General features: G+C 38.4%; 3 protein-coding genes across 5 annotated transcripts in view; 1 reads left to right on the top strand and 2 right to left on the bottom strand.

Annotated features, from left to right (window-relative positions):
• Nucleotides 1-675, bottom strand: part of zfyve16 (zinc finger, FYVE domain containing 16) — a 41,068-nt gene extending 40,393 nt beyond the window's left edge. For all 3 annotated transcript variants that reach the window (XM_040007405.1, XM_040007407.1, XM_040007406.1), the window contains exon 1: nt 429-675. The gene's annotated coding sequence lies outside the window, so the exon portion shown is untranslated. The remainder of the gene's footprint in view (nt 1-428) is intronic.
• Nucleotides 676-2,464: 1,789 nt separating this feature from the next.
• Nucleotides 2,465-6,765, top strand: LOC120718741 (ubiquitin-conjugating enzyme E2 L3-like). Its single transcript, XM_040007413.1, has 4 exons — nt 2,465-2,592; nt 5,197-5,292; nt 5,642-5,828; nt 5,932-6,765. Exons 1-4 carry the CDS (start codon nt 2,566-2,568, stop codon nt 6,084-6,086), a joined length of 465 nt encoding a protein of 154 aa, XP_039863347.1. The 5' UTR covers nt 2,465-2,565; the 3' UTR covers nt 6,087-6,765.
• Nucleotides 6,766-7,925: 1,160 nt separating this feature from the next.
• ckmt2a (creatine kinase, mitochondrial 2a (sarcomeric)) lies at nt 7,926-25,929 on the bottom strand. The gene is made up of 10 exons (XM_040007411.1): nt 25,824-25,929; nt 24,138-24,314; nt 17,374-17,572; nt 16,781-16,876; nt 16,465-16,686; nt 15,572-15,657; nt 15,197-15,320; nt 8,802-8,936; nt 8,391-8,516; nt 7,926-8,274 (listed from the first exon to the last, which is right to left on the bottom strand). Exons 2-10 carry the CDS (start codon nt 24,278-24,280, stop codon nt 8,158-8,160), a joined length of 1,248 nt encoding a protein of 415 aa, XP_039863345.1. The 5' UTR covers nt 24,281-24,314; nt 25,824-25,929; the 3' UTR covers nt 7,926-8,157.
• Between the last annotated feature and the right edge of the window lie 534 nt (nt 25,930-26,463).

Here is a 26,463-nt window from a genome sequence, read left to right as displayed (position 1 = left end):
CAAACACATTCACTATGGCTGTTTAGAGCTGAAGTTACAAATATCGGTTGTGGCGTAAACAACACATACTACATACATTTTTCTTGCTCTCATTTAAAACAGTTTCACAAACCAAAAAGGCAGTATAAGAGCGAGTAAGGTAAACAAAACTAGCAAACCCATCATATATGAAACGTTAGCAGGTAACATTAGCACTTACATTTCACATTAACAACCCCACTTAGCAGTTAGCCAGAGTCCTATTTTTACAGCTAACTCTGGCTAACTGTTTAAAGGTGAGCCACCTTTGGACTGCCTGTTGTACGTCTACTGAAATTAGCACGATTACGCCAGGTGTTGCTAAAAATTAGCCTGTTAGTTGTTACTGAACAGGCTAGCTGGCTAATGTGGCTACCAAACTATGGGGGGGGGGTTAACGAATTTCTTACCAGTATGTTTTACTCCATGTGTCGAACCTCAACAATTATTATCTCTTCAGATGTAACGCATAAGAAAACGTTGCTGGTATCTTAGGGTAATTCCACGGTAAAAGTCGTTCGGCCAACTAGCTGCTGGATTAGTTTTACTGGAGAGGTGTAAATTCTCCACTTAAGCGGCCATCTTGAACATGCAGACTGTCGGCAAGAGCACTGTCGGGAGGTCACAGGATCTGCTTAGGCTGTGTGGCTGGCATACAAGTTTACTCACCAGCGCAGAAGTGGTGGTGAGTAAACTTGTTCTTCCTAGGAGCTACATACAAAAGGGAAATTTTAAAAAAAAAAAAAAAAAAACTTGACAAAATCTTTCTCAGGCAAGTTCTGAAACATTAGAGTTTCTTAAAGGTAATCACTGTAAATTTCTCTGTTAATTTTTTAAATATAATTTTCTATTCTAAAAAAAATAAAGAATAAAAAATTGGAAGTTGAACAAGGGCTGCCTTGTGCTTTTGTGTAATAGCAATTTATTATTTTATTATTTTGCTATATAAGAACCATTCCATTTCCCATCAACTCTTCTTTTTTTAATACTGAGATTGTGATGCTGGAAAGGCTCATCTCAAAGTTTCAAAATGGGACTTCAGAAATGAGTAGATGGCAACACGATAACCATCTTTCATGTCATGTGTGATAGCTCCAGATGAGTTTGTTCACAGTTATCAACGACAAGCAATGGTGGATCTTACTGTGAAACAATAAGAGTCATCTGCTGCATACCTATGTTATAACAAGTTGTTATTTGTATTTTTGTGTCCGTCCTGTGAACTCAAAGCAGCCTGGCCTGTCTCTTTTGACCTGTAGCATCAACAAGGTATTTCTGCCCAGAGGAATCTTAGGACCTTAAAAAGAAACAGCTGGACTTCTTTAATTTTGTTGAAGACATTTCACCTCTCATCCAAGGCTAAAAAGTGGAGAGTCACAGATATTTAAATCTTAGTTGGTAGTGTCCCTTAGGAGGGGGTAATTGACCCACTATTAATCATGTGACTCATCACATAAGGTGTGAAAAAACCACTAGTGGTTTCAGGTGAAATCAGCGTGATCCCTTAACCCACCCTAACATGTGAACGATTGAGGTCACCTGACATAAGATGCGACTGAAAAGAAAACTGCTCCTCACTGTGAGTCACACTTAAAAGGTTGTAATTTAGAGAATTATGAGTAAATTACATTTCTGACAGCCAGTGAGAGTAGGATGTTCTTAGACTCTGTGATTTTTTTTCTTGCATTTTCATTATTATGTCACTGTATCGTCAATTCAATTAAATTCAGTTTTATTTATACAGCACCAAATTACAGCAACAGTTGCCTCAAGGCAATTTATATTGCCTACCCAACAATCATAAGACTCCCTATGAGCAAGAACTGTGGTGACAGTGGGAAGAAAAAACTCCCTTTTAACAGGAAGAAACCTCCAGCAGAACCAGGCTCAGGGAGGGGTGGCCATCTGCCACAACTGGTTCATGGTGAGGGGAGGAAAACAGGACAAAAGATGTGTTGTGGAAGAGAGGCAGAGATTAATAACAAGTAATGATTCAGTGCATAGAGGCAAGGTGACAAAACAGGTGACAAAAAATTTAATTTAATAGAATCACTTTTTTAAAAAATCCATAAAGACTTTTTGATAAAAGGACATTCACCATTTCATCACTGTGAAATGTGGGGAAATTATCTTTTTTTCTTTAATTGTCTTTTAATTTCAAAATAATTCATGTGTGCTTGTTTTTTTTTATAACGGTTTTGCATCGATTTTCCACATCTCCTTTAAATGAGCCATGGTTAAATGAATGTATTAGATAAATTAAACAGAACTAAATACTGGACTAGCTTAACACAATAGATGGATAAATATAATAGTTTTATTCTAAAAGGATGTCTTAAAGAAATGGGGATACCTAAAAGGAAACAGGAACACATATCCAAAGCAAAGCGGTAAAAATTTGGTTAAAATCTGCAACCCTCCGGGCCCAAAGAGGGCGGTAACGCAACAGAATCCCGCCCGTCATCCGTTTTAAAACAAACTGAAAAGAAGTCGAGGTAGAGCGGAAAGAAAAAGGAAGAAGAAGGAGAAGACGGAATCGGTACCACAATGACTTCGGCTCGGAGACTAACTAGGGTAAGAAAAATATCTTAGTTGTTGGATTTCTGCAACTTTGACATGGTTTAAACAATGGTTTCGACTTTATGAGTGTAGCTACAGATTCGTGAGCAAAGAGAAAATGTCCGGGTGTTTGTCGCTCAAGTGTCTGACAAAACGAAAGGATAATGACGGCCGATAGACGGTGACTCGGGGTTTAGTTGTTAATTTGAAATGCCAGCAGAGCGTGATTAAGCTTTAAGATAAAACTGTCATCTACGGCTTTAAGTCGGAAAGCAAGCTGGTGTTTAATAGGCAAGCATGGTGGAAACTGTAGCAGCTCGTTTTAACCGCTTTCGCCGTCTGAAGGCAGCCGCGGAGGCGAAAACATGGAGACTTTGGGGTTGGGACGTGACGTCAGACCTCATCTGAGCCGTATACGTTTAATAAACAGTATATATATGACATTATTCTCTTGTTTAGGGGATTAAGAGTTAGTTATTTACAAAACAGTATACAAAGTTATTTTGACTTTGTCATGTACTTGCATGTAAACAAACGCAATATAAAACAAACAGAAGGAGTAATGCCTTTATTATTTCAGCTTTTTTCAGCAACAAAATAGAGTAGTCAATAAATTATGAAGAATTAAGTGTAACAATTGGAAAGAATTGTTCCTGTAAGTTAAGAGAGTAAGTAGAAAAATGTGGCTATTGTAGACATTGATTTTTATTTTTAAAGAGAGAAAAAAATGAATTGTATGCTAATGTTGTAAACAGTGTAGTGGCTGGCCAGGCGTTCATACTTTCTTTTGTTCTGACTCGTTTTAGTTTTGATTTGCTGTATGTTAGTCATTTCCTCATACCAAAAAGAAAATGGTGAAGTGTGCTGTCACGACTTCCTGAAATCCCCTGACAGTTCAGTTTTACAGTTCACGTAAATTCCAAATTCCACTGGGAATTAGAAAATATCTACTATTTGCTTTCAGTTAAAACTGTTGCAAGAGAATTATCTGAAATGACTGGGACTGTAGGGCATGTACAGCTTGAACTGATCGGTATAAAATATTATGACTGTCACTTTCTTTCTGCCAATCACTTGCAACTGTAGGACCTCAGTGGTTTGATAACATTTACTAGTTTCTTCCTCCTGTTTGTCTATCTCACCTATATGTTCTTCTGAAATTTATACTGGCAGACTTTTTGACCATATGAATGAAAAATATTTGATCTGAGTAACCAGATAGATTTGTTTTGTAACAGGTTTTTTTTTTTTTTTTTTTAACTAATGCTAGTGCTAGTGTTCAGCTAACAGCTGGTTGTGGTGGTTGAAGGTGACTGTTATCACAAGGCTGCTCCTTGATATTCTCTGCAACTGCTTTGCTTTATACCTGAAATCAGTCAACCGCAAACAAGGTTAACAAGTCACAAATTAAACACTTTTTGGTTTTTTTGTTGTTGTTTTTTTTTAAATAACTAAAAGTAACCATCATGGAACCATTAGTCCTCAGCCAATGTTGCTGCACACGCACATTTTAAAGATGCAATACCCATTTAAGTTTGAAGCTATTTCAGGTTTTTGTTTTTTAATTTTTTTTCTTTAATTTGTTGAGGGTTATGTTAAAAAGCTTAGTCTATATGAATCCTTGAGTGTTTCATACATCACAGGCCTTCATAGCAAAAAACTGAGTTCTCCACCTCTGTCTGTTTGCCATACACACATGTCATTGCAAAGGTCACAGTCTGGCAACCCATTATTTAATTTAATTTATTTATTTATTCATTTATTTATTGTTAATTAGTATGAATCTATGACTGCTGCCCTGTAAGTATGCAAAACTGTATTAGTGGAGGTGAAGGTCTCACACAGGCCATCATTGTCCGATGTTAATAAAATTTAAAACACCATAATTGTTTTTGCAGTATTTATGTGAACAGCCTGGAAGGAAAAATGCATTGTGTGAATAGTAATCTGAACTGAGGAATGAGCGGGTATGAGTCATTGTGGAGGAAGTGATGTAACTGTTTACTGTCTGACGGGACTCTGTCCATCAGGGCCATATTACACAGTTCCTCTGAATCACCTACACCCAGCAGATTGTATTTCTTAGCTGGTTTCTTGACTTTTCCTCACGTTTTATCGACATCAATCAGCCACAAGTTTAAAACCACAACCTCATAATGTGGCGCTCACCCTAATGTCACCAAAAGAACACACCTTAAGTCAGTGTGTGTGTGTGTGTCCGTGTGTGCCCATCCCAACAATGCTTGTCTCGGTTGAGATCTTGGAAATTTGGGGACCAAGTCAGCACTGTGTTGTTCATGTGGTCATTGTAGGTTCTGACAGTTTGCATTTGTGCAGCGTCATGCACAGCAATTTGTGTGCTGACACATTTTTGTCCTAGCCAGCTGAAGACTGTTTTTCTGTGGGCTGAAACGGCATGGTCCAGTACTGCCCTTTCTGAACCTGCCGAGTCACCATTTCTCCTTCCTTGGATCACTTTTAGTAGGTTCTGGCTTCCAGTTTGGAGATGTTGTGGCTGATTACTCTACGTTATACATTCACGCATTTGTCTGTTTGTTCTTCCTGTTCTGTCACTGCATAATTTTGCACCAAATTTCAATCAATTATGTTTCGTTTCAGGAGATTCAAGACATTCGCGATTCTGGAATAAAGAATTTCCGAATCATTCAAGTGGATGAATCTAATATTTTGAACTGGCAAGGGCTTATTGTTCCTGTAAGTATTGACCCTATGTAACTATACATTTTTCCCACTTTTGTTTCTCTAATGGCTCAAATTTCAGATCGCTCAGACACAAGTTTTGGTTCTGTTTAATGCTGTAGAGAGGGGCATCCTTAATATGTTCAGAAGTATAAAAAAGAAGAACATTATTAGAGAAGAACACTGAAATCATTTTAGCAACATTTTTAATTTTCACTATTAGAAGTATCAAAGGCGCACATAAAAATGACCCCCACCAAGTCATCTTAAAGTCAAAGAGCATTATTAATTAAATTATGTAATTATTGTTGACTAAATATTATTTCGATTTTCCTGAAATTAACACATACTTATTTTCTTCAAGGACTGTCCTCCATATGACAAAGGAGCATTTCGGATTGAGATCATCTTCCCTGCAGAGTATCCTTTCAAGCCACCTAAGATAACCTTCAAGACAAAAATCTACCACCCCAACATTGATGAAAAGGGCCAGGTCTGCCTGCCCATCATCAGTGTGGAGAACTGGAAGCCAGCCACGAAAACCTGCCAAGGTGAAAATGGACATCCACATCTTATTATTGCTTTCTTATATCTGTTCCAAAAAGTACCAAATATGCTCACAAATGTTCTTTTCTCATTCCCTCTGTCTGCCAGTGATTCAGTGTCTGGTTGCGATGGTGAACATGCCTCAGCCAGAGCATCCACTGAGGGCTGACCTGGCAGAGGAGTACACTAAAGACCGTGCGAAATTCATGAAGAACGCAGAGGAGTTCACAAAGAAACACAGTGAAAAGCGACCTGTGGACTGACGACCCGCCTCTTAGACTTCCTTTTTGTTTCCTGTTCAAAGAACCCAGCCTGACTCTCTGTTCTTATCCCCTTATTTCACAGAGATGGCCTGTTCTCCAAACCTGCATTGTTTAGCACTGTCCAACCACTCTTTAATAGAGGCTTGTGTTGCTGTTTCACTTTGCCAAAAAGAAAAGCAGGACTTTTTGGTGCACAGGCAGGCTCTGGCCTCAAAGTGTCACCTTTTGGTTGTTTTTGACTTCTTTCTACTGCTTTTTTTTTTTTTTTTTTTTTTTTTTTTTCCCCTTTCCTTTTTAGAAAAAATAAAATTTTCTGAGGTGGCATCGTCGAAAGTGAAATCTCTGAAAAGTGCTGTTCTGCTTACTTTAATGCTGAATGTGTTCTTAGATTAATCATTAGCTTATGCACACCTGTTTACAGATTTTTAAGCATTGTTTCAAATCTTGACGGCATTTAATGCTGTGGGTTATATTTGTCGTCTACTCCTTTCAGTCGTTTTCCCCCTAGGATACACCGTGATCTGTAAAATCACCCGTGGCAGTGGCAGAATTTAAATTTGTTGCTCATGCAAAATTCACGCAGGAGCAAAGAAACTTCTGAAAATGCAACAACATTCAAGTCATTGAATCATTTTTGTATCTTTAGAAATATTATTAAACTTCTTCCACCTCTGTTGGCCCCTTTGTAAAGTGCATGTTGTCAGTGAACATTACATTAAAGATCCATTATTACTGATGTAAAAACAAGATACAAAATTACTGATGCTTACAAATGTGAGAAGCCAGTAGGAAATACAGAGGCATGTGCAGGATCTTTCCTATTCCTGTAGTGGGATTTTAAGGCATAATCCTTACCAGATTTACAGCTGGGTCCAGCTTTGGAGAGGTAAAGAAAGGCGATTGACATTACTTTGATAATGTCATGGTTGTTTATGCTATAGATGGGCTCATCTAAGGATTTCAAAAACTGCACATCTACTGGGATTTTCCTGCGCAACCATCTCTAGGGTTTAGATAATGGTTAGGAAAGGAGAGCGTATTCAGTTAACAGATTTTTAGAGGTCAGAGGAAAGGGACCAGACTACTTTGAGCCACTAGAAAGGTGGCAGTAGCTCAAATAACTACTTGTTACAGCAACACCAACTTTGAATGTTAAGCGTGGAAGCTGATAGGCTACAGAATTAGAAGACCATACCAGATGGCACTCCTGTCAGCTAAGAAGAGGACACTGAGGCTACAATGTGCACAAGCTCACCAAAATTGGCCAGCAGAGGACAGGAAAAATCTTTTATTTCTGCTGTGATGTTCAGATGGTAGGGTCAGAATCGGCATGAACATAAAAGCATGGATCCATACTGTGTCAATGTTTCAGGATGATCGTGGTGGTGAAATGGTGCGCAGGGTATTTTCTTGGTACATTTTGGACCCGTAAGTACCAACAGAGCACTATTAGCCTACCTGAGTATTATTGCTGACCATGTCCATTCCTTTATAACCATCACGTGCAACTGGAAAATCTGCAGCAACTGGTTGACGCTATCATGACAGTATGAACCAAAATCTCAGGAATGTTTCTAGCACCTTTTTGAATCTCAGCCACTAATTAAGACAGTTCTGAAGACAAAAGGGTTTCCAACCCAGCACCAGCATGGTTTACCTAATAAAGTGGCTGATGATGATAGGAAAATAAACTGCCATCTAATAACTACAAAACTGACATTATCTTCATACAAACAACAGACCGTGCTTCAGTGAAAGAATTCTGAACCACTTTCTACACTTTATTGCCCAGTTAAAGTGAAAAACAGAACAACAGCAAAAAACAAAATGAAAGCAATAAAATGTTGTATAGTGTTTATTCACTGAACTTGGGGTTACAATTTTCTTGAGGTAGAGTTTTCCTCTAAAGAACACGTCTAAGATGATTTATCTTAAAGAAATGCACTCTGTCTTGGAAACTTAAAGAGAATGCTTTCTCCTCGCTGATGGGAGTCCCTCTCAGGTGCTCTAGCAGGCTCAGTTTGAGAGGGAGGACTGATCAGGTCACCGAGGAAACTGAGGAGTTCAGTTTTCATTTCCTAAACTGAACAATGGGAGATGGGATTTTGATATCCTGGCCTTTTTCCAGCCGTTTCTCACACTCAATCAGGTAGTTGACGCCGTCGACCAACAACTGGACCAACTCCACCTAGAAGCACACAGCAACAGAATAGCTCAGACAGGGCGTTATATAGAACTGATGCATGTGAGCTTATTAGCATGAAAAAAGAAATTGTGCAAAGGGCAACAAAAGAATATCCTCACCTCAGATTTGCCCAGACGGTCAAGGTTGGAAATGTCAAAGGTATCACCAGTAGCAGCCGTGTCGACTCCCCCTGTGCCGCGTTTCTGCAGCCGCAGGTTGTCAAGGATTTTGCTGAAACGTGGGTCCTGTAAGTTGGAATCATTTATAACATGTTGAAACTGTAGTTAAAAGATTTCTTTTTCAAGAACAGAAATAATAACATGAATAGAAGTTGGGTTTTTTGGGGGATTTAAAAAAAATTCTAGATGAGATCATGAGGAAGAATTTGGATTATAGAAACCTTTAAAAATTAGCTTCTGTCAGCTGGTGCTGACAGAAGCCCCATGAGACAACTGTTGTCGTAAATTGAAAATATTTAAATAAAAGTGAACGGAACTTAAAGTTATAGTGTTATAGTGTCATTATATTACCTTGCTTAGTTTTGGCAGGCGTACATGGACACCTGCCCTGAGGCCGGTGCCCAGGTTGGACGGACACGTGAGGACGTATCCCAGACGTTCATTCCACATGAATTCCCACCCTCTCTCCTGGATCAGGTGCTCCACCTGTAAACAGTATGTTCATGGTTGCCCAATCACATTTTATCTATACATAATAGTTGAGCAAGATAATCACTTTTTGCAGCGCTTTAGTTTGAGAGCTGAGAAGTTTGAAATTTGAGGAGTTTTCATGTTAACAAAATAAGTACATAATGAAATAAGGGCAGTTTTCTTTTATTATGAGTCAGGATAGATAATATGTAACATTTGTTCCCTTTTTCAAACGTAGACTGTAAGTAAACTAGTCATCAAACAGAAATTATTTATTAATAAACAGAATTTTAAAACACTCAAAGTGCTGGATCAAAGACTCAGAATTATGACACTTGTTTTCAGATGCCCCAAATGACCAAAATTGGATAGTGCTGACGTGTGAAGTAACATAGCTAAATTAATGAAATGCAGTTCCTCTAGTGGCCACTGGAGCCTGGCTCATAATCAAGCCAATGCACATAATTTTGGTGAGTGAAATTCTAGTATTTTATAAGTCTGCTACTTAACAGGTATATATTTTTGAATAGTTAATGGATCCAACCTGCTAATTGAGCTAGTTAGTACTAGCTAATAAGTTCTACCCTCTTGTCCAAATATGGTTTCTTTTGGTCCCCAAAAACAACATGACAATGACTAAAATGCTGCAACGTTATCAAAACCTGTCAGGAATGGCATGGTGGCTTTGCCCATCTTTTATATACAGTTTGGGAGTGTGATGCATTTATTTTTTAAACCAGTGGCCAAACAGAGTTACAACAGCTGAGTTTGCACCTCACAGTGGATTTAATGTGTCACAAAGAATAATCCTTTTTGATGACTGAAATGAAGATGTGTCAAATATGAAATTTGACACAATTCGTGTATAAACACGAGTGTTTATAAATCGAGTAATAATTGAGATATTTCAGCCTGATACAACTCAGCAACATTAGCAGCCACAAAAAAGACTGGTTAATTAGTGTGAATGCTTGAAAAGCATTCACAGTATTGTTGTTGTAATCTTTATTAGTGTGAATGCTTGTAAAAGCATTCACAGTATTGTTGTTGTAATCTTTATTAGTGTGAATGCTTGAAAAGCATTCACACTCATTCAGCGTTCTTCTACATCTTTATTGTGTGGATGCTTTAAGCATCCACACTATTGAGTTCCTCTTGATACTTCCGTACACTTTTTGGCACTTAACTACTTCCACAATTTTCAGCCGATTTTCACCGTTCAAATTTTAAACTATTCTGCTATTTCTGCTAATGTGTGCTATGTCTTTTGGTATTTTTCACTATTATACTTTTTAAAATATTAAGTTTAATTTGTCCCATTGAAATGAATGGGAAACTTCTGCAATTCTGCTAAAATTTTCTTGTTTTTGAAACTTAACTACTTCCTCATATTTTCACGTAGAACAACCATTCAAACTTTAAAATGTTCTCAAATTATTGGGCTATTCAGGTATAAACCAGCTTTTTCAAATCTTTTACCGTTTTACTTTTATGCCTCTTAAAGTTTTCAGTTGCAAAATTGTGATTTTTCACAAAATACATGCGTTGTTATGGTTGCTATGCACTTGGCTTCCAGTGTGCCACTGAAGGTTTTGCAGTCTTCTCTTCATGTCCGAACAACTTCTTGCTACTTGCTCAATTTTCACTCAACTTCCACAAATTATACATCAAAACGTAGGTATTTTTGCTGGCTTTCCGAAAGTGTCACTATCATTGTTGTGGGATTTATAGAACTTTGGCAAATATCCTCAGACCAACACAAAGTCGCAAAACTCTCCATAGAAAGTCAATGGAGAGTTTGTTCAAAATCACCGCTTGATTTCTGTAATGAGAGGCATATTTGAATCGTCATATCTCCTTAATGAAGCAAAGTTAAGACATAAGGCTTGTCCCAGTATATCTTCAGACACTCCTGACGCTCACAATTCAAGAATTATTTTCTCACCTATTACCGTTCTGAAATGAGTTAGACTTGTTTGAGGGTAGGAAATTCGTCCTTCGCTCAGATTTCTTCAGATTTCAAACTCTGGAAATGAACCACTTATTTCTCTCGTCATATCTTTTTAATGGATTTCCACAGAGACCTGAAAATTTCCATGATTGTTCACCAAAGCCTGCTGTCTCTTACGGTGAAAGAATGATATTGATACTCCAAATAGATTTATAGTTAGAAAGCGTTGTTTGAGGGCAAGTCAAGGCAGTTTTTGCTTTGCTCTAGAAGTGCATTAGAAGTCAAATATCTTTAATAATTCATATTTTAATGATAAATTGTCAACACTTTAAGATTCCCCCATCTCTTCTGAACAAAACGGTATAAGAATGACCGTTCTAGCCCCTACGGTTAGGAAATTATGGTCATTTGTTTGAGGGGAGTCGTCATTATGAGAAATAGACTACAAAAATCCTGTGTCTCTCTGTGCTGCGTGCACCTGTTTTGGCGAGAAAAAGTGCACAGGCTCTCTGATTGGTGGATTCAAATTCAGCAGCTCCCAGGCTGCTTGACTGAGCTAGAAACTTACTTCTCTCTCCCTCTGTGTGTGTGTGTGTGTGTGTGTGTGTGTGTGTGTGTGTGTGTGTGTGTGTGTGTGTGACAGAGAGCGAGAGAGAGAGAGAGAAAGTCTTTTAATGGGATGATCTCATTGTAAGATTCAAATTCAATATATTTAGACTGGTTGACTGAATTGGATCTTGTGTGTGTGTCTCTGTTATATATTTTTTTTGCCGATTTTTTTCATTTAACAAGCATATTTGAGGGACCCTCAGCATGTTCAGCATTTTTTCAGCTGTCCATTTTGCTTTTCCAATTTTTCTGTATAAGATATTACTATTGTGCTAAATCATACTATTTCTATTTTATAAGATTTGTGCTAAATATAGTATTTCTGCCAAATATAGTATTTCTGAATAATTATAGTTTTTCTACCAAATCACAGTATAGTATTTTTGCTTTTTATAGGATTTTTATAGGATATTTATATTGCTTAATATAGTATTTCTGCTTTTTATAGTATTTGTGCTAAAATATAGTATTTCTACTAAATGTAGTATTTATGCTTAATCATACTATTTCTGCTTTTTATAAGATTTGTGCTTAATATAGTATATCTGCTAAATTTTAGTATTTCTGCTTTTTATAGTATTTGTGCTAAAACATAGTATTTCTACTAAATGTAGTATTTATGCTTAATCATACTATTTTTGCTTTTTATAGGATTTGTGCTAAAACATAGTATTTCTACTAAATGTAGTATTTATGCTTAATCATACTATTTCCATATATTACTGCCAGGTCCCCAGGCAGCCAATCCTCTGTGAGGCCTGAGACATTCAAATTTACATATCAGGGCCTGCACGGCTTCCCAGCCAGCCAATCATATATGTGGGCTGAGGCATTCAAATTTGCATATTGGGGCCTTCGTGGCTTCTAAACCAACCCGTCATCCATGTCATATATCTCTAAAAATTCATATTTTAATGATAAATTGTCAACACTTGACGATTCCCCCATCTCTTCTGAACAAAACTGTGTAAAAATGACCGTTCTTGCCCCTACGGTTAGGAAATTATGGTCATTTGTTTGAGGGGAATCCTCACTATGAGAAATAGACTACAAAAATCCTGTCTCTGTGCTGCGTGTGTGCACCTGTTTTGGCGGGAAAAGTACACAGCCTCTCTGATTGGTGGATTCAATCAGATTTATCAGCTCCCAGGCTGCTTGACTGACCTAGAAACTTGCTTCTCTCCCTGTGTGTGTGTGAGAGAGAGACAGAGAGACAGAGAGAGACAGAGAGACAGACAGAGAGAGAGAGAGAGAGAGAGAGAGAGAGACCCTCTTTAGGGCAGCATCTCATTGTTTGACTGGCATAGACCCTGTGTGTGTCTCTCTCTCTTTACATTTCTGTATTTATTTATTTATTTGTATTTCTTTTTTCCCCCACAGTTGAACAATAATTAGTTTTGAGACAGCTTAACCATGTTCTGTTTTTTTTCTCAGCTTGTCATTTTAGTTTTCCAGTATTTTCACTTAAGTTATAACTATTCTGCTCAATCATAGTATTTGTTCTAAATCATTGTTATTATGCTATATTGTAGTATTTCTGCTAAATCATACTATTTCTACTATATTATATTTTTCTTTCTAAATATAGCATTTCTGCTATATAATTGTATTTCTGCTATCTTATAATATTTGTGCTAAACCAGAGTATTTGTGCTGAATCATAGTATTTCTGCCAAATTATAGTATTTGTGCTAAAACATAGTCTTAATTTAAAATTACAATATTCATAGTTCATCACAGTGTCTCTGGTAAAACACAGTATTTCTGCTATGTTGTACTATTTTTCTAAATCATAGTGTTTCTGTAATGTTTAAGTATTTTTGGCTAAATATATTCTTTCTGTTATCTTATACTATTTCTCCTAAATTCTTGTATTTTTGAGAAGTTATCATGTTTCTGGTAAGTTACAATATTTCTGCTAAGTTCTGCTATGCTATTGTATTTCTGCCAAGTATTATGTTTCCTCTAAGATATTGCAGTTCTGCTAAGTTATTCCATTTTAGCAAAGTTCCTTTGCTTCTGCAAAGTTTTTACAATTTCTGCAACTTTTCAGCTTTTTCAGCTACTTTTTGCATACAGCTTCAGCTTTAAAGCATCCACACTGCATTTTCGCAGGAAATGCAAATTTTTCTAGTTAGTGTGAATGCTTGAAAAGCATTCACAGTATTGTTCTTCTAATCTTTAAACTATTTTATTATCTATTCCGTACGTTTTTTGTACTCTATCTCCTTCAAAACCGTTCAACTTAGAAAAACCATTCAAACACCGTTAGATTCCTCTTCTTTAGGACATGACTGCTTCTATTTTTCTCATTTTTAACATTTATATTTTTAATTTTATTCAACTTTATTCAACAAAAATTTCCCATGTATTTCAATGGAGAGACCCTTCAAATCCTCATTCAACTTACTCATTTTTAAACTCTTACTACTTCAACATACATTGACATAGAGCCACCATTCAAACTTTAAAACGAAGACAAGACATTCAACTATCCAACTTGTATTCATCTTTTCAATATCTATTATACTTTTTCTTCAGTTCCAGTTTAAGTTTCATGATGTTTTTTCACTAGTTTCAGAGTTTATAATGGGTGTGTATGGGACGGAATGTTGGGGCTAGAGTGAGGCAGCTCAACTGCTAGAGTGAGAGGAGCCAAAAAATTAATCTTAAAATCTTTTTTAAAACTGCTGCTGTGTCCGCAGCGTTTGCTCTACAGGTATGATTTTACCCTCAAAACGTAGCCATCGCTGTCCTCTTTCATCCAATGTGTTTACTATTGTACTAGGTGTTATGGTTCTTTCGTAAATGTCACCAATGCACAGCCTCCTCCCTCCAACTCTTCCATAGACTCTAATGTTAAAATGGCTCAGAAGGTTCGTTTGAAAATCAGAAGAGCATGGTGTCTTTCCACTGTCACCACATCCATATAATAAACTCCACAGGCATGAAAACTGAGAATTTGGTAGACTAGAAACTGCTGTCGCTCACGGTGAAATAATTTCATCAATACGACATGTACTTTTCATTTGGGAGCGATTTGTTTGGGGCTGACTTTTCTGTTCATTTTAAGCAGCAAAAGTGAGGTGCATGTCTGTGTGCGTGTGTATGGAGCCATTGGGTGCAGTCACTATAGCAACCAGGCTCACACCTGCCTGCCTAACGAGCTCTCTCTCACTGTGCCAAGATTCATCTTAAACACTTCTCTTTCAACTGCTGCTGTGTCCACAGTGTTTGCTCTACAGCCATCATTTTACCCTCAAAACGTCGCCATCGTTGTTCTCTTTCCAACACAGTGTCTTTGAAAGCTCAGAAATGTCAACTTTTTAAACTGTGTGGATCCAAGCGGAGGGATCACATTTGAGTCATTCAGTGATTCAAAGAATATGACCTTTTAATATTCATTCAGATGTTTTCTGACTCTAAATTTTCTTTTCTCATTTCTTAGGTTTTTCTAATTTACATTTAAAACATTTTCAGCTATTTTCCAACTTCTTCTTCAGCTTTTAGCAGTTCAGCACTTTTGTTTTCAGGTTAAAAATTCTGGGTTTTTTTCGATCTCATTCAACATTTTTAACTTAGAATTCAGCAATTAATTCATTTCAGTGCATACATTCAGATTCAAGCATTCACACTGCAGTTTCTTCAGAAAATGCACTTTCTAGTTATCAAAATGATATCCCTTTACTCTGTTTGACATCACACTCCACTGTACCTGTTTGAGTCCGTTGCAAAATCTCTCAAACACTCTCTTCATGTTGCCGCCCTTCTCCATGGAGATAACTCTGGTGTGGTCCTCCTCATTCACCCAGATCAGGAAGGTCTTATCATTGTTGTGCCTGAGGAAAAGAAAACAAGAAAACTACTCGTCTTTCATTACTGCTGATGACTCATGACACGAGGCACTTTGATATTCACACTTGTCGTCTGTGCAAAAACATGCGTTTATAAAAAGCTATGCACACCAAATGGAAAACACAGCATCAAACTTCCTGCTGTTTTAGTGGCTCAGTTTCCAGGAACAGGCACAATAATAACTCATACATGGTCACACAGCAGCGGACATGCACAAGAACTGAATAGACCATACCAGATCCCCCTGGCATCTGGCCAGTCTCTGGCCATAAAGGCACATGTCAACAGTGGAGAGACAGGCTTGTCAAATAAGAAGTGATCCTACAGGTGGGAATGGTTAAGGGAGGATCAAGAAGGAAAGAGATGTAGATTTTTAGATTTTAAAGGGAAGAAAGACTTCTTTACAATTTGGTGATGAAAAGATTTCAAAGAGTCATATTGGGCATTGGTCTTTTTTAATAGGTATTGTTGAGGCTGGAATGAGATTAGTTTTTAAAAAATGGATTTAAAAAAATATATTCTCAAAATATATATATATATATATATATATATATATATATATATATATATATAGATGAACAGCCTTTACAGAAGCTACACGGGGTTGCTGCACCATCTTGTGGTTCAAAGTGGTATTATGCAAGAGTACAGCTTATCCCATTTCACTGTCAGTTGATATCCCTGCAGATGACCTGAACATAAAGCCACAGCTGCTGTTTCTTCACCTTCTGTTGAAAGCCTTATTTCAGTTTGGAAAGTTTTAAACTCTATTTAAGCAACATATTTTGTTAAGATTTATTTTTGTCCTTATCTGGCAGTTCAGCAGTGAAGAGTAGACAGGAAAGAGGGCGAGAAAGAGAAGGAGAAGACATACAGCAAGGGGCTGCAGGTTAGACTGAAATCAAGCCACTGCATTTCAGCTGTAAGGCATATGGTGCCTGTTTAACCAGTAAGCTAAACGGATACCCAACAAAGTGCTGGGTGCCAAAGAAACATCCACCCCATAAATCTCTATATTTACCATTTTTAAATTTACCATTCACACAAAATAATAATTAAAAATAACATTAAATCATAAGTTTAAATGTAAAGGAAAGCGTATACATTTCTCTGAAATGATTAACTGACATCAATAAGTTGCTGCTGCTCCTTTTCCGTCATGTCTCCTAGGCTGTAGTAGTGTCCAGCCAGGTCTCCTTTAAGGCCAGCTAGGGCTGTCACTACTACCCGCTCCACCTCACGGCGCTCAGCCCTCGAACAGGCTGGGGGGAGGCTAAGCCCACGGATACTACGGCCAGTACGCACCCGGGATGACAGAACATAATTCTCATCAAACATGCCGTGAGTTATCTGGAAAGGACAAAGGCAAAAAAAAGTGTTTCATACGTGTAGAAATCGAATATGGATGCACTGAAATTATAGTGGCAAGAAGCTATGGTCTAACCTTGGAGGCATCCAGGTCAGTAGGATGTTTCATGACTCTGGGGTCATAGCCATTATGTCTGTCTTTGATGACAGGGTCAAAGAGCTCAGCAAACACCTAGAAGCACCAGCAAACAAAGTCTGCAGTGTAGGTTTGTTTCAGGAAGTCAGAAGTTTACTTTGACAGTTGATGTCTTATGATATAGACGGTGTGGAATTGCACCTTTATAATAAGGATAATCATCAGCTCTATGACAAAGAATCAACAGTTACTGGCTTAATGGGGAAAAAAGACTGTTCCAACCATACATTCATTCAGGTACTACACTCTGTATAATGACACATCATTTCTGACAGTATGCATGATACTTTGGCTATGAACATATGAATCAGTTCATAAAAAGTCTTCTGCTATCTTCTGTTGTCGAAACATTTTGTAGTGAGTAATTCTTATGAAATGTGCAAGTGATATGAGGCATGCTTTTTTAACCTTACTGCCTCAGTTTTTGAGTTCTCACGTATTACCAGATTTACAATTAATCAATATACTGTTTATTATTAAGATAAGCACGGGTTATTCAGTGGATAATTTAAACAAAACCCACTTTGTTTTACCTCATAGCTCTCCTCGTCACCAGCCACGCAACCCACTGTCTTGATGAAAGGGTGTCCAGGGTTGTCGACTCCCGTTTGGATGCACTGGTCAAGGGTCCAGTTGTTGGGGGTGACTTTGTCCCTCAATTTGGCATAAATGGCTGGAGTAAGAGCAGAGGCCATGCAGTTGTTGTGTTTCCTCAGGTCAGGGTAATCAGAGCTTCAAGAGGAGACGGATTGAAGAAATGTAAAAGTTTTGAGAGTTACTACACCCAGTTACTACACCCCTGGAATAATATTCCTTCTTACTCCAGCTAATGTTGACAACATAATTTTCCCTTCAACGTATTCAGTGCTGATCTAGCATATAACTGTGGTACAGAATACCAGTTGGTTAATCTGGAGAAATCTCATTTGTAAGCAAATAGACAATTTTATGTGTACATTGTTGGTTTGGGGTTGGGGGAAAGATTTTCAGGTAATTTTTGTTCTTTTATTTCGCTAACTTAGGGGTTTTTATTTATTTATTTGTATAGCACCAAATCACAACAGCAGTCACCCCAAGACACTGTATATTATAAGGTAAAGGCCATACAATAATGGAGAAAACCCCTAACAATAAAATGACCCTATCTAAGCAAGCACTTGGCAACAGTAGAAAGGAGAATCTCCTTTTTTAACAGGAAGAAACCCCCAGCAGAACCAGGTTCAGGGAGGGGCAGCCATTTGACAGAACAAAAGACATGCAATGAAAGAGAGCCAGAGGTTGATAATAGCTACTGGTGGCTCCCATTTGTCCTCAACTAGCTGCTAAACTTAGCTGCCATTTAGGGGGTAAGAGTACCTATAACTCTGGAATCAGAGAGTTCATCAATATCAGGAATCTAATATTTGACAAAGAGTATATGGAGTCAGTGGCTAAATTCTGAATCTTTATATTGTGTAAAACTATTAGGAACTTAAGGTGATTTTAGATTCTGATCCAGCATGCAGTGGCACTAAGTAGGCTTCAAATCATTCCAAATTTATCCTGGAGCCTAAATATGAGCACACTATCAGAAAAATCTATCTTCAGCCACCAGAGAAGCAAGTGTACTCTATGTATGCATAGGATGAGTGGGTAAAGGCAGTAAAAGGGGAGAGCATAAAATACAGTGTGAAAGAGTAAGTGAGAGTGAGCCAAAGGTAACCCAGATGAAATGTGAGAGCGTCACTGATCTTGCAAGACATCGCCAGCATATCTGACATGACATTGTGTACTCTTTGAAACTCTCAGATGTTTAGTTGGACTGTGTTGACACAATCCACACATGTTTATTAATGCTGCAGGCTCAGTGCATAAGATGAGATCAGAAAGCCCTTATTTATCCCAGAAGTTGGGAAATTGCTGTGAAACAATAACTTGTTATATAGAAAATACAAAACAGTATGCAGGGTACTTTTACTTTGAACACATGAATCAGTTCATAAACAGTCTAGTGATGTCACCTTCTGCTTATTTCTGTTATGGAAACATTTTGTAGTGAGTCACTCTTATGAAATGTGCAAGTGATGTGAGGCACGTAGTTGGTCTGTCTGTTTTTAAGGGAGATAATTGCAGTCTATTACCTACTCACTGACTGGTCAAGGTCATCTACTGCAGAAAGAACTTTTTGCTTCAATCCTCACATCTCTTATTGTCATCTGTTCCTATGATGTAACCTCATCTTCACCTCACCTTTCACTGTCTTTCTTCTTGCTTAAGCATAGAGTGTATATGAAAGATGTACAAAGCCACTGTGACATCATTCTATTCAATTCAGTTTTATTTGTGTAGTACCAACTTATGCTTGAAGGCACTTTATATTGAACGGTAAACACCCTACAATATTTTAGTGTAAAGGCACAACAATATTAGAAAGTCAACCCCATGAGTAAACACTAGATGACAGTGTAAAGGAAAAACTTCATTTTAACAGGAAGAAGCCTCCAGCAGGCTCAAGGGGAAGTTGGGGGAAAGGGAAATAGAAGTGAGCAGGGAGAGACAGGACAAAAGGCGCGCTATGAAAGAGAGAGCCATTAACTATTAATGGTTAAATATAATAGTGGTGTATAGCATCACCAGAGAGTGAAAAGATGATGCAGCAGAACTAAGGATTGAGGTTCAGGGTCACTAAACCAGCAGTAATTATAAGCTTTATCAAAAAGAAAAGTTTTAAACGTAATTTTGACATGTTTAGCCGCATGTTCTCCTTAAACTGCTGGCTGTCTGAGTGGTGTCCCAGAAACGATGTGGGCTTCATAGATAATTGGCAAACCTTCTGGAGGAAACCTGGTCTTGTTAGGAGAGACGGCATCCATCCCACTTTGGATGGAGCAGCTCTCATTTCTAGAAATATGGACAAATTTATTAAACCCCCCAAAATATGACTATCCAGAGTTGGGACCAGGAAGCAGAGTTGCAGTCTTACACGCCTCTCTGCAGCTTCTCTCCTCCTGCTACCCCCCCAAAAACCCATCTCCATAGAGACTGTGTCAGCTTCCAAAAAGACAAAAAACAAACTAAAAACCAGCAACAAACAACTTAAACATAAACAATTACAAAGAAAGAACAATACAGTATCCACATCTGAACCAAAGAGTAAAACAGTGAAATGTGGATTATTAAATATTAGGTCTCTCTCCTCCAAGTCTCTGTTAGTACATGACTTAATAATTGATCAACAAATTGATTTACTCTGCCTTACAGAAACCTGGTTGCAGCAGGATGATTATGTTAGTTTAAATGAATCAACACCCCCGAGTCATTCTAACTACCAGAAATCTCGAAGCACAGGCCGAGGGGACGGTGTGGCAGCAATTTTTCACACCAGCCTATCAATTAATGAAAGACCAAGACAGACTTTTAATTCATTTGAAAGCCTGATGCTTAACATTGTCCACCCCAGCTGTGAAACTCAGAAACCAGTCTTACTTGTTATCATCTATCGTCCACCTGGGCCTTACACAGAGTTTCTGTCTGATTTCTCAGACTTTATATCTAATTTAGTTCTGAGCTCAGATAAAATAATTATTGTGGGTGATTTTAACATCCATGTAGATGCTAAAAATGACAGCCTCAACATGGCATTTAATCTGTTATTAGACTCAATTGGCTTCTCTCAAAATGTAAAAGAACCCACCCACCACTTTAATCACACTCTAGATCTTGTTTTAACATATGGCGTAGAAACTGAACATTTAACAGTGTTTCCTGAAAACCCTCTCCTGTCTGATCATTTCCTGATAACATTTACTTTTACAATAATTGATTACACAGTGGTGAAGAGTAGACTTTATCAAAGTAGATGTCTTTCTGAAAGTGCTGTAACTAAGTTTAAGAATATAATCCACCCACTGTTATCATCTCCAATGCCCTGTACCAACATAGAGCAGAGCAGCTATCTGAACGCTACCCCAACAGAGGTCGATTATCTTGTTAATCATTTCACCTCCTCACTACGTACGACTCTGGATACTGTAGCTCCTGTGAAAACTAAGGCCTCAAATCAGAAGTACCTGACTCCGTGGTATAATTCTCAAACACGTACCCTAAAGCAGATGACTCGTAATCTGGAGAGGAAATGGCGTGTCACAAATCTAGAGGATCATCATTTAGCCTGGAGAAATAGTTTGCTGCTTTATAAGAAAGCCCTCCGCAAAGCCAGAACATCCTACTATTCGTCACTGATTGAAGTAAATAAGAACAACCCCAGGTTTCTCTTCAGCACTGTAGCCAGGCTGACAAAAAGTCAGAGCTCCTTTGAGCCAACCATCCCTTTAACGTTAACTAGTAATGACTTCATGAACTTCTTCACAAATAAAATTTTTATCATTAGAGAAAAAATTACCAGTAATCATCCCACAGATGTAATATTATCTACAGCTACTCTTAGTACTATTGATGTTAAGTTAGACTCTTTTTCTCCAATTGATCTTTCTGAGTTAACTTCAATAATTACTTCCTCCAAACCATCAACCTGTCTTTTAGACCCCATTCCTACAAAACTGCTCAAAGAAGTCCTGCCATTAATTAATTCTTCGATCTTAAATATGATCAACCTATCTCTAATGATCGGCTATGTAGCACAGGCCTTCAAGCTGGCTGTAGTTAAACCTTTACTCAAAAAGCCATCTCTAGACCCAGCAGTCTTAGCTAATTATAGGCCAATCTCCAACCTTCCTTTCATATCAAAAATCCTTGAAAGAGTAGTTGTCAAACAGCTAACAGATCATCTGCAGAGGAATGGTTTATTTGAAGAGTTTCAGTCAGGTTTCAGAGCTCAGCACAGCACAGAAACAGCTTTAGTGAAGGTTACAAATGATCTTCTTATGGCCTCTGACAGTGGACTCATCTCTGTGCTTGTCCTGCTAGACCTCAGTGCAGCGTTCGATACTGTCGACCATAATATCCTATTAGAGCGATTAGAACATGCTGTAGGTATTACAGGTACTGCACTGCAGTGGTTTGTATCATATCTATCTAATAGACTCCAGTTTGTGCATGTAAATGGAGAGTCCTCTTCACACACTGAGGTTAATTATGGAGTTCCACAGGGTTCAGTGCTAGGACCAATTCTGTTTACATTATACATGCTTCCCTTAGGCAGTATCATTAGAAGACATAGCATACATTTTCACTGCTATGCAGATGACACCCAGCTCTATCTGTCCATGAAGCCAGATGACACACACCAATTAATTAAACTGCAGGAATGTCTTAAAGACATAAAGACCTGGATGGCCGCTAACTTTCTGCTTCTTAATTCAGATAAAACTGAGGTTATTGTACTCGGCCCTGAAAATCTTAGAATTATGGTATCTAACCAGATTCTTACTCTGGATGGCATTACCTTGGCCTCCAGTAACGCTGTGAGGAACCTTGGAGTCATTTTTGACCAGGACATGTCCTTCAACGCACATATTAAACAAATATGTAAGACTGCTTTCTTCCATTTGCGCAACATCTCTAAAATTAGAAATATCCTGTCTCAGAGTGACGCTGAAAAACTAGTTCATGCATTTATTACTTCCAGGCTGGACTACTGTAATTCATTATTATCAGGATGTCCAAAAAACTCGCTGAAAAGCCTTCAACTAATCCAAAATGCTGCAGCAAGAGTCCTGACAGGGACTAGAAAGAGAGAGCATATTTCTCCTGTTTTGGCTTCCCTTCATTGGCTTCCTGTTAAATCCAGAATTGAATTCAAAATCCTGCTCCTCACATACAAGGTCTTAAATAATCAGGCCCCATCTTATCTTAATGACCTTGTAGTACCATATCACCCTATTAGAGCGCTTCGCTCTCGCTCTGCAGGCCTACTTGTTGTTCCTAGAGTATTTAAAAGTAGAATGGGAGGCAGAGCCTTCAGTTTTCAGGCCCCTCTTCTGTGGAACCAGCTTCCAGTTTGGATTCGGGAGACAGACACTATCTCTACTTTTAAGATTAGGCTTAAAACTTTCCTTTTTGCTAAAGCATATAGTTAGGGCTGGACCAGGTGACCCTGAATCCTCCCTTAGTTATGCTGCAATAGACGTAGGCTGCCGGGGGATTCCCATGATGCATTGAGTTTTTCCTTTCCAGTCACCTTTCTCACTCACTATGTATTAATAGACCTCTCTGCATTGAATCATATCTGTTATTAACCTCTGTCTCTCTTCCACAGCATGTCTTTATCCTGTCTTCCTTCTCTCACCCCAACCGGTCGCAGCAGATGGCCGCCCCTCCCTGAGCCTGGTTCTGCCGGAGGTTTCTTCCTGTTAAAAGGGAGTTTTTCCTTCCCACTGTCGCCAAAGTGCTTGCTCATAGGGGGTCATATGATTGTTGGGTTTTTCTCTGTATCTATGAAGCGCCTTGAGGTGACTTATGTTGTGATTTGGCGCTATATAAATAAAATTGAATTGAATTGAATTGAATTGAATTTTCAATTTAGTGGTATTGCGCAAATGGATGAAGATATCCCTGCATATGTTGTCAATGGAAGAACATATCCTGGTCAAAAATGACTCCAAGATTCCTCACACTGTTACTGGGGGCTAAGGTAATGCCACCTAGCATAAGATTCTGGTGAGAGGCCATGTTTTAATATTTTTAGGGTAGAGTAAAATAACCTTAGTTTTCTCTAAATTTAGAATGTCATTCAGGAACTTCATGTCTTTCAGATATGCCCATAGATTAACTAGTTGAATTGTATCATTTGCCACTTGGTATTTTGAAACCACACATCAGGGGTGTCCAACTCCAGGCCTCAAGGGCCGGTGTCCTGGAGGTTTTAGATGTGTCCTTGGTCCAACATAGCTGATTTATAGGGCTATATAAATGGCCTGTCTTAAGGTTCACCAGAGGCCTGGTAATGAACTAATCATTTGATTCAGGTGTGCTGACCTAGGGTGATATCTAAAACTGGCAGGACACCGGCCCTTGAGACCTGAAGTTGGACACCCCTGCCATACATAGCCAGTGAGGGGCAGATGTGACTGAGCGATGTGTAAATATACTGTAACAACCTGTCAATAACAAGGTAATGTAGGCTGAATCTTAGAGCACACCTGGTTTTATCCTCCTTTTTTAAATTGTTGTCATATTTTACAAAGTAAAGCTTTAGTTGCACTGAGATCATAAATTCTTCAAAAAATAAAAAACTATTAAGGTCATAGAACAAGGAAGCCAAATGGTAATGTTCTAACAGATTTCTAGCCAACCAAGTTCTTTTTACAACTGGTCACCCCTTGGTGGCATTAGTGGTGCTAATGTTGACCTGTCTTACCTGGGAGGGTAAAGCTTCTTCTTTGCCTCAGCAGCCAGAGAACTGTTTTCACTCAACAAGAATCCAGCGGTTCCTGCTCCCAAGCCGGCCAACAGCACAGCTGTATTGCGCTTGGAGATCAGGCGTGTGAAAGAGCTTGCCATTTTTCTGCTAGCTGGGTTTTCAGTAGCAAAAGGACTACATATAAAAACACAAAAGCAAGGTTTTGTTGATGACTTGTGAATGGTGCTAACATATACACGTATAGGCAAAGTGGAAATGGACACCTGATGTGTATCTAGTATCCTCATGTTGTGGTGTCCCTGGATCATCATAATAAATGTTGGTGTAAATTCAGCATTGCAAGTGACCAATCACATTGTCATGATGTTATAGTTTTGGGGTGTAGAATAAAACTGCGAAAAAAATCCAAAAAAGGATCAGGTCAGGGTTAGGGCTGAGGATTGGGATGTGATTGTAGTGAGAGTTCTAAAGATTAAGGTAGGATACCCAGAACAATCTAGGCCTAACTTGCTCTTATCTAATGACCTTTCACCCATGAAAAGTTTTATTCAATATTATATCAAGCTTAGACCATGGGAGGCTCTGGCAAACACTCTTAGTGTTATTATCGTAGTCTGAATGGCAGGTTTCATATGACACAGAATGGCAGGTTTCATATGACCACTAATGCTTTGCTATTGAACAGTTAGAAGTCAGCCGTAAGCTAACAAAAAATGCGACATTTATTCAAAAAGAAATGGCTTTAATAATCATTCTTGTTAATTTTGTCGAAATGTCCCACAAAAGCAATTCATTTAGTTTCATGGACCTGGCCTGGAAGGTCAAATTTTAGCTTATCCTCTGTGGATTGTGTCCATGAGAGTGTGTCTTTATATAGAGGGGAGCTGTGAGGTCGTTGTTAGTCCTATTAATCAGAGTCAGACCTGAAATTAAAAGTCACTCAGTTAGTCACATGATTTTTATGAGCTCCGTTTGTCCCACTCTAAGGCTTTTCCTTTCTCTGTGTAGGTTAAAGGCAGTTCACTCTGTGGGTCAATGGGCGTAGTATTTATAGATTGGTGGAAGGCGGTTGCACTGCCAGGATTCAGTGTCAAGATCCAAGCCATGCCTGGCTCAGACGGTGACATTCAGAACTGGTCATAAGACCAGAACCTCATAAGGCAGTGGGACAGACAGATGGAAACAAGGCAGATGGAAGGTGAAGTGTACAGGAGAGCTGATGTATCAGGATGAAAAATAGGTGGAAAGAGAGTGCAAGAGTTCTTTCTAGAGATCAGCCTGTGAGAAACCACCTCTACTAACCAACACTGAAAATTATGAGATCTTACAAATGCTCTAAGATCACTGTCCCCTCCCCTGGTTGCTGTGACCTTTTAACTGGAAACTTTTCATGTAAAAAAAAAAAGCACCTACTCTCTGTTTGATTTTCTACGTTTCTTCCTGTTGTTGTTTGCTTACATATCACCTTGAAATCATCATCAAATCCTGCTTCACCTTCCACCTGCTTTCCTTGTCCATAGCTTTTAAACTTCACATTAATTTTGAATGTCAAAAGCATGCAAATTTTTTGTATACAGCCTGGATCTTTAATACCAGCTCTACAACCAGCTCAATAATTTTCCTAAGTATTGGAAGCAAATGAAGGCTTTCTGTAGGAGAAATAAGAGAAAGGAGATACAGTACCTGTAGAAAAGCTGCTGCCTTCTTGCTCAGGGTCTCTTGTTAAACAGCTTTTCACTCTCCTCTTACACAAGGCTCCACCCCGTCATGTGGGATTAGAAGGTCGGAGCCAATCAAACGTTCAGAAAGAAATAATTATAAGCCAATGGACGTATAGTATGCTTCTGCTGAGCCATGATTAACCATGACCACCAAGGCTCCAATATCACTGTCCAGTTTGACCTTGATATTTGAAAATGATCTCTTGTTCCACTTCTGTGACCATGAGAGCTATGTACAGCAGCAGCCATGCCCTGAGTTAGAGGATTCAATATTTGCACATTACAAAAATCCCATGGATAAAATTTAGTGAGAAAATCCTATGTGGATACAGTGGGGCAAAAAAGTATTTAGTCAGCCACCGATTGTGCAAGTTCCCCCACCTAAAATGATGACAGAGGTCAGTAATTTGCACCAGAGGTACACTTCAACTGTGAGAGACAGAATGTGAAAAACAAATCCATGAATTCACATGGTAGGATTTGTAAAGAATTTATTCGTAAATTAGGGTGGAAAATAAGTATTTGGTCACCTCAAACAAGGAAAATCTCTGGCTCTCACAGACCTGTAACGTCTTCTGTAAGAAGCTTTTCTGTCCCCCACT

Source organism: Simochromis diagramma, unplaced genomic scaffold (genome assembly GCF_900408965.1).
Source record: "Simochromis diagramma unplaced genomic scaffold, fSimDia1.1 OVJJ01000682.1, whole genome shotgun sequence".
In the NCBI taxonomy this organism is placed as follows: domain Eukaryota; kingdom Metazoa; phylum Chordata; class Actinopteri; order Cichliformes; family Cichlidae; genus Simochromis; species Simochromis diagramma.
The sequence above is the reverse complement of the archived record's forward strand: the minus strand, read 5'-3'. Positions and strand labels throughout refer to the sequence as shown.